General features: G+C 34.1%; 2 protein-coding genes and 1 long non-coding RNA gene across 5 annotated transcripts; 1 reads left to right on the plus strand and 2 right to left on the minus strand.

The window, feature by feature from the left end:
- Positions 1 to 16,152: 16,152 nt before the first annotated feature.
- LOC132631314 (uncharacterized) lies at positions 16,153 to 19,017 on the minus strand. The gene is made up of 2 exons (XM_060346901.1): positions 19,006 to 19,017; positions 16,153 to 18,555 (listed from the first exon to the last, which is right to left on the minus strand). Exons 1-2 carry the CDS (start codon positions 19,015 to 19,017, stop codon positions 16,153 to 16,155), a joined length of 2,415 nt encoding a protein of 804 aa, XP_060202884.1.
- An 877-nt stretch (positions 19,018 to 19,894) lies between these two features.
- On the plus strand, positions 19,895 to 23,856 carry LOC132632368 (uncharacterized). Of its 3 annotated transcripts, none has more exons than XM_060348278.1 (5): positions 19,895 to 20,332; positions 20,665 to 22,042; positions 22,131 to 22,493; positions 22,613 to 23,154; positions 23,233 to 23,856. In XM_060348278.1, exons 2-4 carry the CDS (start codon positions 21,551 to 21,553, stop codon positions 22,730 to 22,732), a joined length of 975 nt encoding a protein of 324 aa, XP_060204261.1. In that variant the 5' UTR covers positions 19,895 to 20,332; positions 20,665 to 21,550; the 3' UTR covers positions 22,733 to 23,154; positions 23,233 to 23,856. The 3 variants fall into 3 exon arrangements, 2 of the variants coding, with proteins under 2 accessions (XP_060204261.1, XP_060204262.1); XM_060348279.1 differs by having other exon boundaries at positions 19,895 to 20,327; XR_009579322.1 differs by lacking the exon at positions 20,665 to 22,042 and having other exon boundaries at positions 19,904 to 20,332.
- Positions 23,857 to 24,207: 351 nt separating this feature from the next.
- On the minus strand, positions 24,208 to 25,191 carry LOC132634140 (uncharacterized). Its single transcript, XR_009580053.1, has 2 exons — positions 24,843 to 25,191; positions 24,208 to 24,729 (listed from the first exon to the last, which is right to left on the minus strand). It is a non-coding gene; the product is annotated as an uncharacterized LOC132634140 (long non-coding RNA).
- Between the last annotated feature and the right edge of the window lie 2,288 nt (positions 25,192 to 27,479).

The raw sequence follows: 27,479 nt of genomic DNA on the forward strand, positions 1-27,479 counted from the left end.
TGATGTTGAGATGTTAAACAAGTGCCAAGAAGGTTCCATAAGGATCGGAGATCAAACGAGACAACGAGAACGAAAACGGAATCACTAGGCATTATACGGCCCAATCTACGGATCGTATAATTTATACCAGCCGTAGATTGGACCGTATAATTGGCCAAGAAGGCCACCAGCCACTGGACCAAATGTACGCCCATACATACGGTCCGTATAAATAGTACGGACCGTATGTTGGTCTGTATATTGTCACTCGGCCAGCTTTTAAATTCACATAAGGATCATTTTTTTTCACTCCATTTTATTTCATCCTCCACTCTCCAACTCAAAAACACTCTAGAATATTCTCCAAACACTTCAACCACGAAAATACCAAGGAAATCAAGGATCAACAACATTAAATTCATGAAACAAAGTGTGTGAGACTCAAGTAAAGTTCATCCAAACTAAGAAATCCCAAAAGAGGTGAAGAAGGGTTTTGGTGCAAAAGGAAGGATTCCACTCTAGACTTGTTCCACCAACATATAAGGTATGTTTCATGACTATACCATGTTGTTCAAGGCATTGAAAGGCTTAGATACTTGAAATGTAGAAGAATATAGAAAATGGGTCATTACTGAGTGAATAGTGTCACAATTGAATGATAGTGGAATGGAATCATGAATGTTGATGCGTTATGTTTATGAATACGTTGTAAACGATGTTTAGACCATGAAATGAGTATTAAATAAGAGGAAACGCGATAACGAGCTATAACCATTAAATGTGGAAAAATTGGAGAGAAATGGTGTATTTTACTCAATGTATATAAACGGTGATTGTTGGTCTCTATATCGTGGATGTTGTTGTGAATGTTGGGAGTTGATATAGAATATGGGAAAAGTAGTAGAAATAAAGGAAATGCTGCCCAATTTTCCCTAGAAATCACGATGCGTTCTTGTAGCCAATTAACTAACGTTAGTCCGAATTCTCTCGTGAAGGTAACGACGTGATATTGAAGGAGAACAAGTGGACGATAGCTTAGATAAACGACAAAGGTATGTGAGGCTAGTCCTTTCTTTCTAATGGCATGAATCCTATATCATGAATTCCTTTCCTCATCATGAGTGTCTATATTCCGGAAAGCTAAAAGCCTATATCCATAAGTGCTCATATAAGATAAAGAGATACGATATGATGATGCCATGTTGATAATGATGTTATTTGTTGCTCACACTCAATTTATGTACTACTTCCTTCAAGGTGAGGCAGAATGTTCATATATGTCCATAATGGAATCGAGGGTTCACGACCTTATGTCACCTCAATAGAGCGCAGTTGTCTAGAGCCTTCATGCATGTATGATGACAAGTATATTTTGATGAGCATATTATTATAAGCATTTTATGAAGAGCATGACATGATTTCATCACACCGGGCCTAGTTGGCCGGGCAGTCACCGCCAAGGCGGGCAGCTATACGGATACACCATGCCCTTTTGGCATGGGCAGACACCACTAGTGGGCGGCATGAGATAGTACCCCGGACGCGGGAGGCCTGGACGCGGGCTAATTTTATTGATTATCACACCGTTCCGACATGGACGGGCAACTTACATATTATGCATACATGACATGATAATGAGTATAAGTAAGACAGCATGCATTACTTCCTTTATGATGGCCATTCGGATCCAGATGTTTCATATTGATGTTTTCATTATATTATTGTTGTCTTTCTTCATTGTTTATGCCTCTCATACTCAGTACAATATTCGTACTGACGTCCGTTTTCTTTGGACGCTGTGTTCATGCCCACAGGTAGACAGGGAGGCGAGCTTGATCCAGATTCTTAGGAGCTGTCAGTTGATTGGAAGCACTCCATTGTCCAGAGGTGCTTATGATTATTCTTTTGGTATATATATGCATATTTTGGGCACGACGGAGTCTTGTTCCGTCGATGTATACAGTATGTTAGTAGAGGCTCGTAGATACGCAGTGTGGGTTAGATGGTCTCACAAGATGTTATCATATGTACATATATTATTTTGATGGTCGAGAGGCAAATGTATATAAAGCATCTATGTTTCTATATAAAATATGTTTTCCTATAATTTCATGTACAAGTTGATAAAAAGGGCATTAAATGAGTAAGATGAGTAGTAGACCAAGTGGTGCTCGGTGGCTAGCTCCGGGTACCCGTAGCGGCCCCTAGCTGGGTCGCTGATAAGTTGATATTTTACCAACTTATCTCTTCTTTAATCTTATATTTTTGCTATGTTTGCTTGAGAAAACAGTGCATTTAATATCATTTACATCTATTTTACAGGTTTTATATGATTTAGAAGTGATCGGAAGAAACCAAGTGAAAATAAAGTCAAAAAGAGGCCAAATTGGACAGATTTGCAAAACTGTCAAAACTGGACAGTTTTGCAAAAACGGGACAGATTCGCAAAAACGGGCAGAATTGCAAATCTGAAATATGGGGCATAAAAGAGAGGCTTAGGGCAAAAATATTAGCATCTTTGGCATAACACATAAACTTGGAGGCTAGGGTTTCATCACCAACACCATTGGAGGAGAAGATTGGAAGCACTTTAATGAGATATTTCTTAATCCTTTCTTCAATTCCTTGTTTTGTATTGAATATTTATGTGTGTAGTATTTCATTTCAATACTTGAACCTTGTTTATGGAAGTATACATTGTTTAAGTTTGGATTGAATCTCTTGTTTTGCTTATGTGTTAAATGATTTTATTCCGAATGAAGTGGGTTATTGTTTCTTTAATTAATCTCATTTTGAATGATTCTTAAGGGAGTAGCTAACCCTAAGACTTGCCCATTTATTTCGATTTAAACTTGGAAGAGGCAAACTCGGGATTGGAAAAGATTAATTAACAAGAATTTGGGGCGTTAACCCTCATCTAATGGAAATCGACCTAGGGATAGGCGACACCACTTGTAGCCATATTCGGGTGTTCTTAATGCTCCTAATTGCTTTAGGGATATTCAATTAGGTAGTCTAGTTAGTCTTCGGAAGAAGCTAATTTAGAGTCATTATCCGAGGCTAAGTAATATAAACTCACCATTATTTGTAAATCATGAAGTACATTGGATCGTTACTTGAGCGTAGTTTCCTTTGTATCCATGCTTGTGGTCATTGATCATTTTACTTGCTTTCTAGGTTAGTTTACATTTTTGCATTAGTTATAATTTTCTCCAAAAACCAAAATATTATCTATTGTTTGGCATAGCTATTATTGGTGATAATTCCTACTTTTCCTAATCGCCTATATATTGTTCTCTGTGGGATTCGACCCCGACTCATAGTTGGGTAAATTATATTTGCATACAACCGTGCTCATTCTAATTAATAGGGTGGATTTGGACGTTATCAGTCGCGACATATGGCACCTCTTTTTGGCCAAGGATCCAATTTATCTTTTTTCTCTTTTTTTTTTTTTTTGACAATTTCTCCTATTTCTTTGTTTTTTATTGTACAAGAATAAATATATCAATTACTACTCCATCATAAATTCATATGCTTTAATGTAAAAACTTAATGATTTTTATTTTCATAACTCCCACAACTTTTTATTACCATAACTCCTAAATTACTAATAGCCATGACTTAATGGTCTTTATTTCCACTACTCCCACAACTTTTTATTACTAGAACTCCTAAATTATTAATAGCCATGTTCATGAGATTATCTGATATTCCATATTGTAGTCCTATAAATAGAGGAATTGTAAGACTTTGTTGCAAAAAGAAATGATCATATTAGTCAAGAATGTCACCCTTCTTGAGCATTTAATATTGTAAATTCATATATTTTGTTTTGTGAGACCCTACCCAAAGTTATCATTTCATTTCATAAAAAAATAATCAGTGATGTTGTAATATTTACTGCAGTATTATATTCATGCTTTAGTTTGGCTTGAAGAAGAAGAAGGTTCTTGAATGGTGATCAATTTGTGGGGGTGAATGACTACAAGAGCTCAGAAAATTATTCATTGATTTCGTACTTTTCCTTTCTATTCTTTTTTTAAATAAAGTCCACTAGGCTTTTGGCCTAGGGCTAATTTTATATATATTCTAGAAAGCAAACCGCAAAGGGAAAAGTACAAGCAAGGGGGACTAGGTCTTACCTTACTGATCCTATTGAGGCAAAGAAAAAGGAAAAGCCTCTACTACTAGCAAGCATGTAAAAAATAGGAACTTGGAAAGCCTCTATTACTGATCCTTTCTATTCTTTTATGATTAAGGCTGTATTTTATTATTTTTCTTAATTTTTTTTGTATATTTTCTCTATGATTTCTCTTATTTTGATTTTTATATGAATTTCTAATTATCGTGAGCGTGTAATTTCTTTTGGTTCAAAATAGTAACTTCAGTCTTTGTTGGATTCATTCCATATTTGAAGTAGTAATGTTGTTATATTTACTGCAGTATTATATTCATGTTTTAGTTGACTTAAAGAAGAAAAAAAGTTCTTGAATTGTGATCGGCTTGTGGGAGTGGAAGTTAAAAGGAGAGCTCGGAAAATTATGCATTGATTCTGGTTTTTCCCTTCTATATTTTATGATTAAGGTCATAAGAATGATGTGCATGTTGTATTCATTTCTTCTTTATTTATTTTTCTTATGTTCTCTCTATGATTTCTCTTTAGTTTGATTTTTAATGAATTTATGATTGTCGTAAAGTATGTAATTTCTTTTGTTGAAAATAGTAACTTATGAATTTGTTAGAAGTCTGCTAACTACTAACCAAACATTTTTTTCTATGGGATGAATTTTACCTCCGGATATTTATATAGAAATGGGCAAGTGGGTGTAATTTTTTGTTGTTAGGAGAAACTCTCGAAAATAACTTAAAAACTCTGACTTAGATATCCATATATTAAATAGATATTAGATAAATACATTGTTATTTATATAAAAAGGGACATAAATTTTCTTCAAACTTCAACATTTTAAGAAATCAAGAAGATAACCGATATTCTTATATCTTTTTTTTCTTTTTTTTTTTATATGCAACTTCTCATAGTTCTCTATGTTTTATTGTACAAGAGAAAAATATCAATTACTACTTCTCCATTCATTTATATTATTTAATGTAAAAATTTAATGGTCTTTATTTTCATTACTTCCACAAGTTTTTGATTATTATAATCCCCTGAATAATTATTAGTCATGTTCATGGCATTATCTGGTATTCCATATTGTAGTCCTATAAATAAATGCATTGTAAGACTTTATTGCAATTAGGTATAATCACATTAGTCAAGACTCTAACCCTTCCTAAGCATCAGATATTATAAATTCATATGCAAATATAGTTCATTTAAAGTCGGACCATTTGTACGCTTTTATGGATATCTTCGAACATGTTATATTGCTTAAAGTAAGAAATTTTCCAGCATATTATTGAAAGTATTTTATATTTTTTATTTATGTTATTGTGGTCCGGCCCTTTGCCGGGCCTTGCGCATAACTGAGCCTAGTGTATCGGGTTGCCTTTATGTGTGTGTATTGTAAATACCTTTCTATCTATATTATATTTAATAAATAATTGGTATCTTTTATGACCGCGCGAAGCGCGGACAAATTCACTAGTAATACTATAAAGGGATAATTTATTATAACACTTGTATAAATGAAACGTATTTCTTATATAAGGAAATTAAAAGATTCAATTGTGCAAAGTTCTGATGACTTATGAGGACTAAAATAGGGAAATAGAGTACTAATAAAGGAGTGATCGGAACTGCAATTAAGAATATTTTTATTGATAGGGCTTCTAGTAGGTGACAAAAGTAACACCTCATACCTTTACAGATCAGTATACAATTACTTTAAGCTTTTCGAGTTCGGAGATAGAGATCGTAGTGGTGGTGATGGTGGAGTTGACGGCGGAGTTGGAGGAAAGAGGGAGGGGTAATGGGGAACGAGGGCGGCGTTCGGAGGGTTTCGATAAGGAAAATCAGATATTGAGTTGTCGGCAATCATGAACTAAGGCCATGTTTGGATTTTTTTTTTTTAAGGGAAATGGAATGTTTTTTTCTGTTACTAGAAGGGGAAGGATTGGGTCATATAAGTGGGAGAAGAAAGCACGTGGGAATAGTGGGGTAATCTTAGCCACCTGTGGCGGCGCCGGCGGTTATTCCTCACCGGAGAATATTGAGATGAAGACAGAAGGGTGGAAAAGAGGAGATGGGCGAGAAAGGAGAGAGAAAGTGAGGGAAGAGAGCGGAGAGGAGGAGAGAGTTACTTTATTAGCTATCGTGTGTAATTGAAATACAATATTTAGCTATCAGATATAACTAAAGTAAAGTGCAGTTATTAAAAGTAAATACCACTTATATGTTCTCTACCCCAAGTAAATTTTCCTTATTTTATTATGTGCAGACCAATTCTCTTGTAACATCTTCTTCGGTTTTATATGTGGCATATTCCATATGGGTCGATATCTTTTTCTTTCACTATTTAATAGGGAATTTAATATGTCATGCTACGTCATCCGTTTTCTTCTTTGCATTATAGTTATACTAGATGAAGATTGCCCGTGCGCTGGACGAGCCCAACATGGTTGGCATTGTGCTAGTCTTTTTCAAGTATTTTGTTGCCAATAGTTCTATGTATTGATGTATGAAAATAGATGATCGTAACCAATAGGTTGTTCAATACATCGATAAATAATACTATGTTGGATAGTATAATATTTGCACGAGAGAAATGAAAACACTCACCAACACGCTATTGCTATCTAGTCAACCGGAGGTAATTATTACAACCAAATATTATTGATGCAATACCTAGAAAATATAAGAAATGTGTTTCTTCAAACACATTCTAACCCATCTTTACCTTTTGAGTATCCGCTACAGTGTCAACTCAATTGTCGATCTTGTTATACCGAAATTAGCAATGAACGGAATGTCACGGGAGATTTTTTTTTTATCACCTTCAAGCAAACACAAACCATCTATGTAAATATAAATATGCAAGACGAAATATGGATAGGAGAAGAGGACTCTGAAATATTCAATTATTTATTTATGGGAATCTGAAATTTGAAGTATGATACTTTCAGTAGTTGATTCTCAGAAGTTTTTTAAAATCTCTAATTAGAGATAAAGCACATGAAAAGGGCACAAAAATACTGTCGGAATTGACTCTATATTAGCTAGAAGCTAATAATTTTGACACCTATAATATAGACTAAAAGACACCATATCGTGAACCTTTTTGAAGTTTTTTTTTTTTTGGCAAAAACCTTTACTCTTCCCATCCCAAATCAAATGATCACTTATCTTTTATAGGCTCTGTCATAAAGACACCGTCTTAACTTATAAGTGCAGTTAAACTACCTTTTATATATCTCATATATAAAAGTAATGTAAGAGCTGTACTAATTTTTTTCTAAATGAAACATTTAGTTAGTTAGTAGGTTAAATCTCTTGATTGTGGATTGGGAGATTTACCCATTAAGATTTAGTAAATATATTGGCTAGCAAGAGTGATTTGCCTCTTATTATTTCTCTTGCATGATGTCACAAATGCAGTTGCAAATGCTATAACTTATGTACATGATAGTGCACAACATTAAGAAAAAAAAAACAACAGATGCAGTTGCAATAAATAATTAAGAATCTTTGAGATCATTTTATTGCTTTCACTAATTATTTTAAAGAAAGGGAGTAAGGATATAAATCTTGAATCCAACAAAAGCTGAATGCTTAAATCTATCTCCCTCTTTTTAAAGATTCATGGATTCTTATTAAATATATCTTATTATGTAAGACCAAAGCAGGACAAATGTTACTTGAATATGAGATGTACATATGTGGACATGTTCCCGAAAGGGTTTAAGGGGCAAGCTAATATGTTAATACTTCTTAGCCAGAAGTCAAATGTGGTAGGAACAATTAAGAAACAAAGATATCAAATGATAATGTAATAATCAGTCAGAGAATGACAGGGGATCAAGCAGAAAAGCCAGCAAGTACTCACAAGATCTTGCACTAGGTTTTGCAGATTCATGTTTACTTCCTCTAACTTTCGAATTCTCAAACTCAAAAAAAATTGGGTAACTTGAAGAAAACTTTTAGTAGGCACTACAGAAAAAGCTTCAAAAGAAAGTTACATTAGTAGGCACTACAGAAAAAGCTTCAAAAGAAAGTTACACAGTACAAACCTGTCGTTTAAGTAGAACAACTAGCTATTGCACTTCTTAACATCTTAGAAGTGTTCCTCAAAGAAAAGATGTCGACAACAGATAGATTTCGTGGTGAAGTCTAAAAGTTGTATATTGAGGGCAAAAGTATTAAATGAAATATGATTAAATCAAGGCACTGAAATTGTATGAGTGCTTACTTTTATTGCTGCATAGCTAGAATAGTGATGAACTCATCCACGCTAACAACACTTCATTCGCAGCTTGTATGAATAGCTCCACTAAACTATCCTAATCGTATGACCTATGCAATTTGGCTTTTATCGGCAAATCTACAAGGCGTTTACTTAAAACAATTTACAGATGTCAATATTAAGATTCATGTGCTGGTTCACAAACTTTTAAAAATTCTCTAATTCTGTTAGATTGAAAATAATCATCAATGATCTGAATGGTTATACCATCATAATCTGATCTGCCTGAGGATCCTTTCTTATTACAAATAAGCAAGAAATCTAAATCCAAAAACATGTGGCATGAAAAAGTTGATGAGAACTATAAGTATATTAAGATGATCTCGGGATGACCTTCTTAGCTGCTAGTTGATTTCATAGGGAGCAACCAAATAAGAAACACAGTCATGGCACTTGAAAGAAACTATTACCAAAGCTCAAAGACTCACTCAAACTATGGACTGCTGATTTCAACTTTGTTTTCATGAAGCAAATCAAGTTGCAGATGCATTGGCCAAATGGAGTATCAAACAAACTTGATCATAATTTCTTCTCCTTGGAGGAATTACCAAAGAGTGCAAGAGGCCCTTACAAATTGGATTGAATGCAAATGCCTTCGCTAAGACTCAAACATAAGAAACTTAATTTTTGGTGACTCTTGTGCTAGAAGCCTAGTAAATAACTAACTGCTTTAGGTTGTTAATATAACCTCTGTATAGTAGGTTGTACTTTTGTTATGCAGTTGTGAAGTTGGAGGCCTGGATGTTTAATCCACCTCTATGTAAAGCACTGGATTTTGGTGATCATGAAATACCCAGAAGGCTACTGGGAAATTGAAGCACAAAAAAAAAAAATAAAAAAAAAATTAGAAACCCAGTCAACGAAAACTCTATATTTTCATTATTGACCTGAGTAGAATGACAATTCCTGAAATTCCGGAGTATTAACAATATCTCATTCTGATCACCTATCTCATTAATGAATCTCCTTTGTTACGTAAAAGCATCATCAATGAATTTCTTCTTTTGTTTATTTGATTATATATTGTAGAATAGTTTTAAGAAATTACAAGCCATAAATCAAACTTAGCAATATGTGTAACACACTGTATCTAAGTCACTCATGAATTCTCTATGACTTAGAGTGTAGGAACACACAATTTTCACAAGAGAAAAAGCCTTTAACTAGGAGAGGTTAGTACATGCTGTTAACAAAGCCTATTGGTCTTAGCACTCCAAATTACTATTGTTGTCCTAAAGTATTGACAAATAAAAATAAAATAAAAAAATCAGCAACATTAGTTTGCAGCTATGAACAGAATTCAAGTATCTACAACTACCTTTCTAGTATAAAGAACAACATTTTCATGATGGACAGCTCAGAAACTCTTAGTAACTAACACAATCCCACCAACACAAATTGAAAAAGTGTAAGCACATAAGTTACAATCCCAGTGCTTTTAATTTAATGTCAAGCCACAAAATCGTCACATACTAATTTAATTATTCTTTTAAAAAAAATTATATAATTTCATATGATATGCAGTGGTTACTTTCAACATCTTCAGTTCTTTACAATATTAAAATCGCACCTCTATGTCAAAGTGATATGATCCTAAATGGCACAAGGATGCTTAGAAGGACGTGGGACATTTGGATGATAGCATGGGAAGAGATTGTGGAGGGTTCTACACCGAGTGGCTAAAAGCGCAAAGGGCTAAAAGTGGAAATTGTCGCTATAAGATGCAAATCATGGACAAGATCCCAAATTCAAGGCTAGGGATGTAATTTGGGCTAAAATTGCAAGACAATTGGTGTTTAAAAGATGGAGATCCCATGCTGGCCTATTTTCACAAAGAGTCACTTTAGGCTTTCGTTGTAAGAGCTTTTAGTATGCATAAGACACTTAGTCTTTCATTTCTTCCTTAGCTTATGCATTATGAGAAGATAAATACTCTTGTTGAGTAATAGTTTGTTTAGCTAGGTAGCTATAGTTTTAGTGATAAACAATGGTGGGTTCCGTTGTTGGCTTATGAACCTCATTTTCATTGATTTCATGAAGGGTTGTTCATTTATGGATTCAATTGAATTTCTCTTGCCTTGATTTCAAGTAGTATAGGTTCTCTTGATTGAATCCAATTGGAAGGGTATAGGTTTGATATATCTAGGTTTGTCCATAGATTCATTATCATTAGAGTCTAGTTTTTATCCCTCTTTTCTCATTCCTTTTTTTTCAATTCTCATCCCAATTTCTTGTTATCCTTTAATTCCATATTTTAGGTATTTATTTGGTCTTTCCCCCAAATCGATTCTTATCATTTGGTATCAGACCTTAGGTTAGAGTCTTGTTTCTATAATCCTCAATCCTAGGTTCTTCATATTTGAAAAAACATATCTGAAATTTTTGAAATTCAAACAAAATTGTTGTTGTGTTGTGTTTTGTGTGGATTTGAGGTTAGATTTGAGTTGCTTTATATCAAATCTAGCTATATTTCGAATTTGAGAGTGTTTGGAGGTGTTTTGAAGAAATCACCATTGAAGAACCTTCAAACCTTGAAGAACACAAAGTGGGTTGGTCGATTGGAGGCTTAATCGAGTTCAATTTGGAGTGGGCTTTGTTCTCCTAGTCGAGAGGAGGTTAGATCTGAAATTTGAAGCCAATCCGAGTTGAAATTGGAGTACATTGAATTTTGGGTGTTCTTAGTGTTCTTAAGCATCTTCATAAATTCATAAGGAAGAAGATACCCAAAGAAGCTTTTTGATCCAAAATTTCAAGTACAAAAAGTGAAAAATTGTTTGTTTGGCCAAATTTAGCAAAACATATGACATAGTGGGCCTAAGGTATCTCAAATACAAGGAATATTCAGAAAAATCCAGCCCAAAGATCGAGGTACGAAATATAATACGTCATTACTGAAGGATTTTTACGGACCGTAAATTGAGGCGTGAATTGGTTCCAAAATTTGAGCTCACTGTTTCGGTTTTACGGTCACAAAATACGGACAGTAAAATGCACTCCTCAAATGTATTTTATGCTTCTGCTTGTACGGTCCCATTTTACAGACCGCAGATCAAAGACAGTCCATCAATCTTGACCGTCAAATAGACCCCAAAAACTTGTCTACTGTTGCTAATTTACGGTCACAAAATATGGACCGTAAAGTGCACTCCTCAGATGCATTATATGCTTCCACTTGTGGCCCCGCAACAACCCTCTATAGGGTCATATTACATGCCATTAGCAACCCATGCAAAGCCACGACCCCTAGATGTGGGTGTATTTACCCGAAATTGCATTGCAAGTTTGTTCTTCAACCCGGTTTCACTTCATTTTTAGTTCTAAGTTTCGTTAGGTATTTGTTCATCCTTCCCTGATCTTCCAAGCTAATTAACACTAGTAATTGACCTTTCTTAGTTGTTGCTTAGTTCTTGAGTCCCATTTCTTTTTGTGCTAATTCTTTTTCAAGCTTTTCTCGCTTTAACCTTATTGAAACTTCTCTGGCTCAAGTCCTTTAGTTTAATCGAGCCGTCCGTCTTTCAATTAACAAGAATTTACTCTTCCACAAAGATTAGCAACCTTGTGAATTGATTTGGATAAAGGGGTTCTTGACCAACTTTGGAAGAAGCTTTAGGTTGAATGATAAGTCTGAGTGTAAATACGGGTGACGTGAGGAACTTTACTACTAATCTTGTTTGCTCGTTTTGTAGGTACAAGAAGGGAAGTCATGGGGAGAAGAGATATAAGGATGTCATCTAAGGGAAGTCATGGAGAGAAAAGATATAAGGATATCATCCCTAGCTACGGAATATTATGGTGATGATTTGGAGAGTTATGCCTCTAGCAATTGAGGGTATGACTATGATAGTGAAAGAGGCTATGGGGTAGATGATCTGACTTATGACAATGGTCGATATGAGGGTGAAGAGTACTACTCCGGAGGTGAATATGAGACAAGTGGATCTCATGGGCCTTATGAAGATGATGAAGGAGTAGAGGAGCTTAATGAAGAGTCCTATGGTGAAGACGAGAGCTATGAAGAGCCTCATGCTACACACCATGGACATGGAGGCGACTTGAGGTATATTCCTTCCTCACACTTACGATATGAAACAATTGGTGGAAACTTGCATGAATTAGGAAGTTGTGATGAATATGAACCTTATGATTATGTGCTTTGTGGTGACTATGTCTATGAAGATAGTAATGTTGAACATGATAATTGTGAAGAATCTTCTAGTGGCTATTTACGTACATTGAATTGTGATACCTCCTATTCCAAGCGAAGTGGTATAAATGTGTGGGTTGGACCAAGTAGGAGTCGTCCTAGAAAGAGTAGAGAGTAGACATTTCCTACTTCAAGAAATACAATACTTCTTATCCTAATATGAAGGTATCATGTTCTCAATATGATTATGATATCGAAGGAAGGAGGAGGGAAGTATTGCAAGGTGATAGAAGTGGAAGAAATGCAAGGTCTCAATTGAGAAATGACCCAAAGGGGCGAATTCTTGAGACAAAGGTGAACTTACTTGATTCTAAGCACACCCTTGGGAGAAATAAATGCACTTGAATCTCTATATCTCTATACTCCCACAGTCCAACGCATTAAAAGGCTATTGTAAAATTGACAATAATATGCCCAACACTAAAAGATCATGGATAATTCTTAACTTTGTCTTCTGCTTCTTGATGTAATAATGCTTAAAACTTTTAATAAAATCGGTCTAATTTTTATGTGTCAAATCTAAGGGTAATATTTAAAGCTTTAAATAAATTTGGTGTAGATTTTATCTATTTTTGATGTGTCAAATATTAGCCTTACATTTAAAAGCCATGACTGAAGGTCGACGAATACATTTAGGAGTACTAATTTTGAACGGAGTTAAACAGAAAGAAAATTGCAGTACTAATTTTGAATGGAGTTAAACAGAAAGTAAATTGCGTGCAGGAGTTAGCACTCTGCAATAGGAGAAAAAAAGCAAAAGGGAACTCAGGAAAGAAGAGAAATGGATTTTTGTTCTGTGTCATATACTTATTGAATACTGCAACATATCTGAGCCATTAAATGTATTAAATGACTCATGTCGCAAATCTAAGAAGGCACTGGAGGCCAGAAAGAAAAGGGAAAAAAAAAAAAAACGTAGTGAAAGTAATACAACATATGACGAATGGGAAGAATTAAATTTTAGCCATACCGGAGAAATGTTACGAGTAATTTTGGCAGAAACACATAGGTTATGTGTATTCATGAGTGACCTACGATACTGTACTTTTTTTTTCTTTTCTAACTACATAATTTGTAGTAAGAAAAAAAGTAATACTAACCTGAAGTACAACTGAAACGCGTGCATCATCCTACGTTGAAAAATAAACAAATAATTTAAGATGTTCCCCCTGTTATTATTTGCCGATGATAACAAGGACAGTATTAATTTAATTTCCTACCAATAAATAAAATGAAAGAAAATGAAGCTAGAATCGATCATGGGAGATAAGAATTTAAATATCAGTAAAGGTAGAAAATGTTCTTTAGGTGAATTCTCTTAATCTAAACTTGTATGAATAAAATTATGGAAAAGTCACACAAATACAATTTTTTCAAATGGTAATTAAAAAGATTACAACTACTTTCAAAAAATTACATAAATACAACTTATTCAAAATTTTAACTTCTTAATTACAAAAATACAACTTTTTACATTCCTAAAATTTTAATAATACTTAATTTTAGGAATTAATACCATTGATGCATGTCCACTTTTTACTTTATCTTTCTTTCAAAATCATTAGAATGTAATTTTCCAAATAAACATAACAAAATCAACTTCAAATCCCATATTTCATCTACCGTTTTAAAAAGACTTTTTTTCTTTCGTTTCCTCTTTTTTATTCTTTTTTTTTTTATTTCACTTGATGATGATTCAATTATTTTTTTGTGACTAAAAGAAATTATTTGAATATATTAATATTAAGAAAAGTACATGAAAAGATATGGTATATGGAAATATGGTATAAGAAATGTACATGAAAATATACCTTATATAGTATATGGTATATTCAAATTGGTATATTTAACTGAAAAGATGATAAAAAAAAATTGTGAATATAAAAGTAGAAATTAGTATATTTAAGTTTGTATATTATATATAGTATATAATATAATAATATTATTTGTGTATATAGTATATAATATTACGATATACCTAATATATGAATATATTACTGTCAACCAATTGTACTCTACAATAACATACAAAATATACAATATAAAATATATAGAAAGAATAATATAATTACTTATGGATTATCACTAAAATAGGATCTTAATTAATAATTGACACCCCATCCCATAAAACTTGGCTTCCTTTCTGCCATCACATATTAATTATTCAATTTTTTCTCTCTCTTCCATGAAATAGGAAAATTAACTCAATTAAATTATATTTGTATATATTTAATATAATAAACAATATATGCCTAATATATACAATAATGTATGTGGTCATATATATATATATATATATAATACTTTTTGTTTACTATACATAAGAAATTATTTTATATAGAGTATATACTAGTTAATATACATAAAAAAATATTATATATAGTATATAATAATAAAATATACGTAATATATAGGTACAAGAATATATATATACTTGTTCAAGGAATTGTATAATATATATCATATAAATAGTAGTATACTATTTTATGGATTAAAATGCTAGCTGAGTATATTGGGATGTTTAGAAAAGTAATTAATGTGTTCTGATATATATTTAATTTGGTTATCACTAATATATAAAACTCCTTATTATTAGCCTTTTATTCATAGCAATATTTTTTTATTTATGGTATAAAATCATACATATACCCTAAATATAAAGTATATATTGTAGATTATGTAATTTAGTTAATAGTTGTAGATTACGAAATATTTTACTTATTTACTTGTATTTATCTAACTTCCCCATCTAGATTGGTGAGAGATTATAAGTACAAATTGAATTAGTTGATGCTTACAAAAAAATACCCGGTCGCCAAAGTGTGACTAAAGGCTAAAGATACTTGAAATAAAATTAGTACATCAAAGTCTAGGCCCCCTACCAGTGGCGGAAGCAGGATTTCTATTCAGGGGGTTCAAAAAATAAAATAAGCACGCTTGTGTTGGCAAATGAGCGGGTTGGATCAGAAATAACTTAAACACATAAAGTATACTTAACGAAGCACATAGCAATGGAAAGTCAAAAAGCAACTAACTTGCATGAGAGAACCTTAATAGTCCAATAATATATAAAATTTGGAATATATGCAGACTTTTATCTAAATCAGGCAGTAAGGCATACTTCCTCCGTAAATGGTTCGGAAGAGCTTCTATATCTGAGACAATGTCATCAATGTAGCAAATTGTTAGAAATCAAAGCAGAACTACACATAGGAACTAATTCCTATATAATAAATCAAGCATCACTCTTGCACAGACAATACTAAAAATCATGCTCGAAGCTAGAATAGTGTTGTCAAAGGCCTGCTAGAGGCGTACATAAACCTTGAAGCTGGGTGAAGGCACCTCCGCTCATGATGAAGAAAAATATCACAATAAAATGCCACAATATAGGTAATAAACTAAGCAAAAGCAAATAAAGTAAGAAGTTTCCATTAAGAAAGGCAACTTGAAGATGCCATATTACAAAAGTAAAAGTTTGGGAGCTTTTGAAGCAAAAACAAAGAAACTAAGTTAGACTACACAAGCAAGAACCATGGAGTTCTACAATTGTACTCTACGAGATTTCATATCTTGAAATGTCTTAATAATAGCATCATTAGAAACATTATCAAATACATCTTTTTCTAGATAAGGCACCAAACAACCGCTAAAAAAATCATCACTCATTTGACTCCGCAAGTCATTCTTGATAAACTTCATTGCTGAAAAAGCTCTTTCAACGGATGCAGTGGCAACCGACAGAAGCAAAGCAAGTTTCACTAAGCGGAATACAAGAGGATAATTTGAATGCTTTTTTGTCTGAACTAATTTTTTCGAAAGATCACAAAGCCCTTTTAGATTGGAGAACCTTTCATCAACATCACGAACATCAATAATGTAACTTGCAAGTTGATTCTCAAGAGAACCCATATTGAATTCATTAAAGTCATCAGGATATAATTTAGCCATTTTCATTATTTTCCTGATATCAAAACTTGAAAACAAGTCAATTGGATTCAAACAAGAAATTCCATGAAGCAAATCAGTCGTCGCTTCGCCAAAACGATCTTTAAGTTCTTGAAGTTGCCAATCAATAATATTGCAAAATACCTCAACACGATAATGATGAGAGACTTTATTGTCACCAAGTCTCCTTCGTGATCTTAAAGAGCTAACATATGGCTCCTCAAAGTTAGGTACCAAAATTTCATGCTTGATACAAAACAAAGACACCCTAGCAATAAGAGAATCCCATTCTTCATCCCTATATGCTTGCAACCTTATTTTTGCTACTTCAACAAGTAACATAGCATTTGCCAAATCTTGCTCCTTTTTTTGTAAGCATTTATTAAGTTCATTTGTGATTGCTAAAATATCACTCATCAAATGCAACATGAACGCAACCTCATATGTTCGACAAGCTTCAAGATATCCCATTGCCTTGGCTCTTTCATCCAATAATCGTGCATCAAGAACAAGTGATTCAAGAACATTAAGAATAGAGCCAAACATAAGAATAAAATTGTTGAAAGATTTAAAATGAGATCCCCAACGCGTATCACAAGCTCTTGAAAGACCAAGTTCTTGATTCAAGCCACTACCGGTTGTAAGCTCACCCAAATCTAATGCCTCTTGAATTCTTTCTTTTTGAGAATCTCGAAATTCATCCATACGCTTAAAAGAAGATCCCAATACATTCAAAATATTTGAAACCAACACTACATGTTTTCCCACTTCAATACATTTTTTCGAGACCGCAACAAGAGTTAGTTGAAGTTGATGAGCAAAACAATAAATGGAATGGGCTGATCTACTTTCTTGCCTAATCAACATTTTAAGGCCATTGATCTCACCTTGCATATTGCTTGCCCCATCGTAACATTGTCCACGCACATATGATAGACTTAAGGAATGTTGAGCAAGTAAATTAACAATTGCCCTCTTTAGAGATAAAGCACTAGTATCTTGAACATGAACAATGTCAAGAAGCCGCTCCATCACAAATCCATTTCTATCAATATATCGTAAGACAATAGCCATTTGCTCCTTGCGTGACATATCAAAAGACTCATCAACTAGTAAAGAAAAGTAGTCACAATTTAATTCCTCAAGAATAGCTTTAATTGTTTCTATCTTACAAGCACTCACAATATCTTTTTGAATCATTGGAGAAGTCATTTGATCATTTTGAGGAGCATGTTCCAGTACATAATCACGATTATTATCACACTTTTTCGCATACCATGAGAGAATTTGAAGAAAATTACCCCTACTAAGTGATGATTTAGATTCATCATGACCTCGAAATGCCAATCCTTGAGTTATAAGAAGTCTTACTACATCAACGGAAGCACTTAAGCGGACCAAATACGCATGCTTAAATTGACTAAATTGCATCTCAAGTGCAAAATGAATAGACTGTTGTATCCGCAATAAATCTTGACATTTCTTTTTTGACTGGTTATGTGGGTTGTTCGGTAGACCAATATGTTTTCCAAGATTCTTCTTTTTCTGCCAACTCTTAAGCCCAACAGTTGAAAATATTTCACCCCCACCTTGATTGGTGTTGTAGCCATTAAATAGATAACAATACAAACAATAGACTGCATCTTTACTAACACTATACTCCAACCAATCATGATATACATCATCAAACCATTCAGAATTAAAACGACGCATTGATCCAGAAATATTCGTTTGAGGATACTCATGCTGAAGCAACCGAGGTTGACAAGGACCATTAATAAGGTATGCTCTTCTAATAACATCACGATGATTTGGATGATAGTCCAAGATTGGGGTTCTTTCACCCGGATCATAATTTAAAGTACTCAAATCAAATACTTGAGAAGAAGGTAATGGTACTTCTGAATGGTTGGCATTTGCTTCCTGGTTAGGTTGACTAGAGGAAGCTACACTTGATTTCGGTACTTTCGTAAAATAGTTCTTCACTGAACGTTGAGACTGAATCGTAAAAATATAAGAATTTTGTTAGAACTTAAAAGAAATAAACAGTTCTGTAGACAATTTTACTCATTTAGTTCCTTCTTCCTAGAATAAATTATTCTTCCTAAAATAAGTAATTTAAACACAGCAAGAAATCTAATCTCTACACAGTACACTAATTAATTATACATTTATACATGAAACTAAACTGAGTCATTATAATATTTCCCAAAATGATTAACTGATTAGTAGAATGATATTTTCAACTATCATATCTCCAAATACAAAAAATACTTCATGGGTATAATCTAAAAAGCAAGAGAGAAATCGAGCTAAACTTTATAGCAAATATACAAAATAACAACAACAACAACAACATACCCAGTATTTTATTCTCGCAATAAAGCAAATATATAGAATTTTAGAAAAGATAAAAAAAATGGAGAAAGGAGGGAACTAAGAACTTACCGAAGAAGCCATGAACGGAGACCAGAGAGACGACCGCGTTAAGGAGAGGAAGATGTCGACAACTAGCCAGGGGCGGAGCCAAGTGTAGTTGAGGGGGTTCATCCGAACCCCCTCGGCAGAAAATTACAGTGTATATTGAAGGTTAAATTTTTTTTTTTATGTATATATAGTAGGTGTTGAACCCCCTTAGCTTCTTGTATATTTACCTCTTTATATTTTTGAACCCCCTTACTGAAAATCCTGGCTCCGCCACTGCAGCCAGCAATGGCTAAATCAACAAATAAAACTGAGCAAAAAAAAAGAAAAGAAAGAAAGGTGACAGTGACGGAAGAGAAGAGAAAGAAACACCTTTGGTTTGTTTAATATTTGACTTATTTAGGGATTTGAATCCAAAGACTCCCTTACAAAACTACATCGTTTTGTCCATTTATTTTAAGTAAATATTGCAAGCGGGACTGCTGGGGTTTGAACCCACGTGCATCATGCAACTTTGAACCCCCTGCGCCACTGAGCTGCGCCTTTCGTTTGTATTGAGGGGGTTCAATATTAAATATATACACATAAAATAAAAATTTGGCCTTATATAAACAATGTAATTTTTCGACTGAGGGGGTTCGGATGAACACCCTGGGATATACGTAGATCCGCCCCTGCCCCCTACTTTCAGAGCCGTATGTACCTAATACTTAACGAATTTAACTAGACCCAACAGTTCCGATACGAAATGGTATAGAATTTCACTACTAGAATTTATAATACTTGAATTTCGATAAATATTAATTTGAACCCATAAATTAAAAGAAATTATAATACTTGAACTCATTAAATTCACATCTTGAATCATCTTCCCCAAACCCAAGCCTCCTAACACCTAAATAACTTAAGGAGAGGTAAAGTTGAGTTGTTAATTGAAGGACATAGAAGAGTTTGCTTTAATAATGAATGTAGCAACTTCCCCTCTAACAACATATGCCTCCCCTATAGTAGGTCTAGAAATGGCCTTTTTTAACAGCTGAATGACATGGCAATTGATGAGTCATTTAATTAGAGAAATGGCTTCATCTTATTAGTCATGGATTTTAAACCCAACCCAACCCAACGACCCGACCCATCTACAATCCAAAACCCTTCCATTCACAGTAATCCGTTTCCAAAATAACTTGACCCATCTTCCTACTCATTTGATAGGTCGTTCTTAACCTAGCACTAGCAGCTCTAATGGCGACTTAGGTTTACAAATCACACCACCGTCTACTTTCTTCGGATAAATATCATTTCTTCCTTCTTCAATTCTTCACTCGGTTGTTTCCATTACTCTCCAAGTAAGGTAATATTTTGTTTCTTTAGGTTTAGGAATATTTGAGTGTTAAAAATCGTGTATTTTGAATCTTTTCATGCTTTGTTTATACTGTATTAGTTGTAGCAGTCAATGTCCTTTTTGTATTTGTCTTTGCCTTCATAAAACCATTAATATACAATGTCCTTTGGGTATCTGTTAAAAATCATGTAAGAATTTTTTAAAAGGTGGTGGGGGACCATGTCCCTTTTTTTATTATATGCTTTATTGATACTTTATTAATTATATTTCTTTACACTGAGTATTGTCTGATGTTGTCCCTCTCCCTTTCTTTGATGTGTTGCATATTGACCCCACTCAAGAATGGTTGAAAATGTGGATCTGATTTTTAATTACGGGGGACAGTGCGTTCCGAAACCACAACTGATATACCATAAAAAAATGATTCACGTATGGAGAGGTTACGAAGTGGACTTGTTGTCTTACATTGATGTCTGTCGAAAAATTTAAAGAAAATTTAGATTTTAGTGAAGTACGACAGCTTCTATTTACTGCTCCATCTGGTCGTTTCTATGTGCTCGAGGGGGATGAAGGCATTAGAAGTCTTCAGAATCTACTATCTGACAATTTCAAGGTAGTGAACCTCTTTGCAGTAGATAACTATGAAGAGGATATATTTTATAACGAAGGTATATTTGCTCTAAATCAAAAAGTTGTTTCTCAAAAAAAAACTATGAAGAGGATATTGGCTTAGTTCCAAACATTATTGGCTACCATAAAAATGACAATGTTATAGAAGTTGGAACAGATTGTGATAGTAGCGAGGAAGAGAAAAGTGGTGAAACTGTGTCTACTGAATGTGATAGTGAAGAGTTGGAAGTGTTTAAAAAGCAAAAGAAACCTGATATCAGTGAAAAGTTAGACAAGTATAAGGATTTGGAGTATGGTATGACCTTTAGCAATCTGAAGGAAGCTAAACAGGTTATAGACTTCTATGCTGTTGCAAATAAGAGGGATATTAGAGTAAAGAAAAGTGACACAACTAGAGTTTGTTATTGTTGTGTTCTTGGTTGTCCCTTTCGATGCTCGATTTACAAGGATGGGAGAGATCAAGGTTTTAAGATCACGACCTTAAAGCAAGAACACACCTGTGATGAGACTTTTGAGAATAGGAGAGCTAAAGCTGGAATGTTATCTCATTATTTTAAGAAGTAAGTTCAGAATAACCCTAAATATAAGGTTAAAGACATGAAGATGGACTTGGAATCTCAATTGAGCCTTAATGTGAATGAGTCAAAGTTGAAGAGAGTTAAGAGGTTTGTGTTGGGCAAATTACATGGTAGTTGCGCTGATGATTATAACAAGTTGGAGGCGTACGCAGAAGAATTGAGGAGGAGTAATCCAGGAACTGATGTAGTGATCAATCTGTCAAGGGATGCTATGGAAGAAGGCAAAAGAAGATTTTTAAGGTTGTATATATGCTTTCAAGCCCTAAAGGAATGCTGGAAAGAAGGTTTGAGACCTTTTATAGGGCTGGATGGTACCTTTTTAAAAGGAAAAAGTAGGGGAATAATGTTGGTGGCAATGGGACAAGATTCAAGTAACCATTTCTATCCACTTGCTTGGGCAGTGGTAGATAAAGAAACTAAAAGAACTTGGAGCTGGTTTGTGGAGCTGCTGAAACACTCTTTGGATTTAATGTCTGGTGAAAATGTCACCTTTATATCCGATATGCAAAAGGTATTTCTTATTTAAGTTCATTACATCTTTATTTAGCTAGTTTTCTTTTAATTTATACGCAAACTAATCTGAATTTATGTTTTTGTAGGGTTTATTGGATGCTGTGCGTAATGTATGCCCGCAAGCAAATCACAGATGGTGCGTTAAGCATATTGAGGCTAATTGGAGCAAAAAATACCGAAGTGGAGAGATGAAAAAGCTTCTCTGGTGGTGTGCTTGGAGTACATATGAAGAGGAGTTCAAAGATCAGTTGAGGAAAATGGGTGAATTGAACGAGATGGCTGCTGTGGACTTGGTGAGCTATCCGCCAGAAAAATGGTGTAGAGCATATTTTGACACCAATTGCAAAAATTTAATGGTGGACAACAACTTCACAGAGTCTTTCAACTCATGGATTGTAGAGCCCAGGCAAAAACCAATTATAAAGATGCTTGAAGATATTCGGGTGAAGGTTAGAAAGTTTTATTGTTTTAAGTTCGGTAATGCTAGTTGGTATGAACAAGTGTTAGGTTTTTTAAAATCTCTGTTTTCAGTTTTTTAAAATTTTCTGTTTCATTTACTCTTGTATAGGTAATGAGCATGATAAGGAACCATGAGGCTGAAGTTAAAAGTTGGAATAATGAGTTTTCACCACATGCAATGAAGCTCTTTAAAGACTACAGGGTTATTGCCCAACAGTGTAAGGTTTAGTTCAATGGGGACTGAGGATATGAAGTGACTGAGGGTTTGGATAGGCATACAGTCAATATAGAGCTTAAGAGATGCACATGCAGAGTTTGGGACTTGTCTGGAATTCCATGTCCTCATGCCATCAAAGCATTTCTCCATAAAAAAATTGACCATGTTGCTCAAATACACTGGTGGTATTCTAAGGAAGCACATTTGTTGGTATATAGGCACAAGCTCCAACCTGTTAGGGGTGAAAACTTCTGGAAGATAGAGTCACGCCATGCCATGGAGCCCCCTACGTTGGTAGACCAAAGGTGAAGAGAACAAGAAAGAAGGATGAAGCTACGAATAGGCAGGGGATATGGTCAGCTTCTAGAAAAGGAATGTTGATGGCTTGTGGTTATTGTGGTAAACCAAACCACAACAGAAGAAAATGTCCATTGGTAACACTTATAACTTTGTAAAATCTATTCCCTTTCTACATCTAACTATGATTATTTAATATTATTTTTTCCATGTAGCTCAATGGTAAACACAAGCACTTCTTTCAAGATGAAGGAAATTCCCAAGAATCTCAAGATGTGCCCTTGTCAGGACCACAAAACACTCAAGAAAGTGAATTTTTCTTCATCCCTGTACCTGATGTAAGTCAGAGCTCCATGGCAGCAGGGTATGATTCAGACCCTACTTTACATCCTAAGGTGGTGTCTGAAACTAATTTTAGACTTCACGAAAGGCTGAAGAAGCAAAATATTGGGACAAGAAAGATAACTTTCCAAGGAGATCACAATGGTGTATCAACGCCGGCCAACCTTCCATATTCACCAAGAAAAGTAACTTGGAAAGGTAAAGAAGCAATGACTTCAAACCAATTACAAGCTACAAGGGAGAAAAAAATTGGCAAACTTAAGCCTGTAGGGGGGCAAGGGGATGTAGGATTTGTTGTGTGTTTACTGTTTTTTTTTTTTTTTTGGTGTTATGTAAGGAGAGAAACATTGACTGCAAACAATTAGTGTTTTTGCTGATATGTACTCTTAATGGTTATTAGACAAGTAAATGTTGTGAACGGTAGTAAGTTTTTGGTTCAAACAGTTGTCTAATATCAGTATTGCAAAATGTTGACATTTGTTGATTTGGTTTAGTTGTGTTTAATGTTGATTTGGTTTACTTGCCAAGAAAATGTTTTCAGTTTTATTATGTCAAGTTATGGAGATTTTTTGAACCTTTTCATACTTTAGTTTTGAGCTGCTATTTATGCTAACTTTTTGTATCAATTTTTCGATTTCGTGGCATGTGGATCTATTTATGAGCAAAGGATATTGTATATGACGTTGCCTTCTACAACTATAAGTTCACACTAACATGAGATCCCAAAACCAATTCCATTAGCAAGGGATCCCAGGTCTTTATGTACACAAGCCAAAAACTTTGCAGAACCAACAGTTAGGAACCAATATGTATGGCTTACGAGCCTTTTGCAGAACATTAGTGAAAAATCTGCACAAATAGTAGCATTTTTGCACAACATAAACCTTAGTATTACATAGCAGAAATAACTTTACAGCAGAAACAAAAGATTTCAACACCAATAATACTTCAAAACTATCATAAAATCTGCTACATTACATAATTCATTCCTATTACTTTTCCTAGTCACTTGACTACATCATCCTAGCCATTACAAAGCCACAAAATAGCGGAAGATATAAGAAAAATCGTCTTCAACCTTTTCACTTTATCCTCCAACTTAGATATTTTTTAACATATATTAAGTTTATCCCCTCAATTGCATCCGCCATTTTTGTCAATTTATTTCTTTCATGGCGAAAGACGTCCAAAGAAGCAAAATTTAAGTTGCGCGGACTCTTCACTTTCGTTGCCGCACGCACCCGTGTTGGATTCTCCAAAAATGCACTACTTTTGGAGTGTCCGACACACGCCCGTCGATATATTTGAAGATTCCGAGTAACATAGCTTACAATTGTTGATCACCATTCCCAGTAACTAAATGACGAGGCCTGATCAAAACAAATAAAATATTCAAACTACTATAAGCAATCTCAAGAATCTGGAGAAAAAAATTCTCAAGAAAAATATATGAACCAAATTGAATTCTCAAAAGAATACTTACACCAGAACGAGGGCACTTGTAGAACCTCCGTCCGGCATTCATTGGAGTCCACGCCGTGAAATGATTGGCAAGCAATCTGCAGAGGCATCTACCCGACAAGCCTTGATCCCGAGAAGAAATAGATTTTTGGACATTGTACTTCTTTTTTCCCTTAATATTAATAGCAATAAATGAAAGAATGAAGAGGAGTAATTTAGAAATCTAATTAGAAGAAAGAAGACAACCCATTGAAGAAGGAAAAAAGAAGGAAGAAGAACTGAAGAAGAGAGTGAGACCCCTAATTGGAAGAAGAGATGCAAAAGTAATCGGCAATGTACATTTTAGCATATACCCATTTAGTTATGGGTGTTGGGTTTTTCATAACAGTTGGGTCGGATCCATGTCACCAATTCCAAGTCATTGCCATGTCACCAATTCCAAGTCATTGCCATGTCATACAGTTGTTAAAAAAGGGCAGTTTTAGACCTAAAAAAAACATTGAGGGCATTTTTGATCCAATAGATGGACGGAGAGCATTTTTGAACCATTTAGGATACGTTAAGGGCATTTTTGCCCCTTTTCCGTAGTAGTTATTACTACTACTTCCAATTTATATCTCTGCTATCCACCCTCCCCCCCCTCCCGGCCCCACACCCCCTCCCCTCATACACACTAAAAAAACAACCAGATATATGTATATGTTTATGTATATACACATATATACACGCATACACGGGCAAAAACACCTTTCCTCAAGCGGTGTTATGGAACATGTTTTAAGTCGATCATTTTACTAGATATGTATATATAAATACCAACTAAAATGAAAATATTAGGTATATGAACAATTGACAATTATAATGATTTATTTATTTATTTACTTCTTCAAATATTGATATTGTTATATATATATATATATATATATATATATATATATATATATACGTGATACGTGCACATCCATTCCAGTTCACTGAAACTTTACGTTGATTGCAATTAGAAAAGATCGATGCTATTTTTTAATGATATTTGAAAACCTTTATGTATAAGTCTAGCACATACGTTAAATAAACTAATTAGCGTTTAACTTCAGTATAATTGATTGATCAAACAAACCAAAACAACACACACATATAGCAAGAGAAATTTATCTGTGTCTATCTCTTTTATTAGAAGTAGAAGATGAATAAGTTATTTGACGCCAATATAGGTGAGTTTTATGGGCTTGCATATATTCATGTGCCCAACTACACTTGCATTTCTTCAACTTTTTTAGAATGAACACTATCTGCCATTTATCATTCTCCTAAAATAACATGAATAAAACATGTGAGACTTTTAAGTCTTAAAACTATCTCATGTTAGTTTACAGTTTAAAGAGTTAGTAATAATATTAAACCGTTTTTTCTAAAAGTGGCCTTTGACTCGAAGCTGCACATATATGTCATTAAACAGTTTTTTCTAAAAGAAAAATATAGCTATTGCAGTTTAATTCGAGATTAATAACTTAAAATTTTAATCATGAATCCACCTCTACTCAAGTTCCTTGTTTTACTAGGTGGAGAGGTAATTAAGCTGGAATAAGAATAATATGTAGCAACTCTTTTTCTTAGTTTTCTGTCATCGTTAGTCTTACAGGTGATGGGCTTATGTAAAACGTCCATTATTCACTGAATTGGGCACGGCCCAAAAAGTCTTGCGTTCACTAGTTACTTTTGGTGCGAATTGTCCTCCTTTTGGGGTGGTCTTTAAATTTTGTCCCTCAAATTGCTGGTCTTTAAGTTTTGTCCTTCGCCTAAAACCCATGAATTTCAGGTTCGAATCCCTGCTCAGTCAAAAATTTAAAGGTATGCGTGCAGGTTTAATTTATACAATCATAGTACACAATATCTATGTTAGGATAGAGGAAGACTAAGACATTTTATGTCTAGCTAGAGATTAATTTTAGGGTCCGCAACTTTTTTAACCCAAAAAGTGTCAAAAGGTACCAAAATAACCCCCCAAAAAAGAAGTGACCGAACTACCTTTTGTGCACTAATTTAGTGCGCAATAGGGCAAAACTGCAGTGCGCAATAGGACCAAACTGCAATTTTGCAGTTTTGCCCTATTGCGCACTAAATTAGTGCGCAATAGCTAGGTTTTTTTTTTCCACACAATTTTAAAGCTCTCAAATTCATGTCTTTTTCATACTTTGACGCAAGATTAGTCATGTTTCAAAACTCCGAAATATTAATATTTTATATAGAACTTGATATCTTTTTTTGCGGACAATAATGTCGGCTCATTACATCAAGTTTATCTAACGTTTGGATCGTCGTTTTAGGGGTTGTAAAGTGCCCCGAAGTAAGTTTTGTTTGTTTGAATCTTGTTATGTTTAGGTTTAAGTCTTTTTATTTTATAAGGTTTTGTTTCAAGAGTTTTATTTTTTAGTCAAGGCATTACTTTTTTTTCGAGAGGTTCAAAATAATTCATTCAATACGAGAGGTTCAAAATAATTCATTGGAATAACCAAATAATACATCATTATTTACAATAACAAAATATTTTAAAAAATACATCAAGTACGGGAGGCTCTTGTATTACGAGACGTAGTTGCACCACCACGGCCTCGTAGGCTACACAAACGCTTATCATGGCCAAACTGCTTACACGTCGAGC

Source organism: Lycium barbarum, chromosome 3 (genome assembly GCF_019175385.1).
Source record: "Lycium barbarum isolate Lr01 chromosome 3, ASM1917538v2, whole genome shotgun sequence".
NCBI lineage: Eukaryota > Viridiplantae > Streptophyta > Magnoliopsida > Solanales > Solanaceae > Lycium > Lycium barbarum.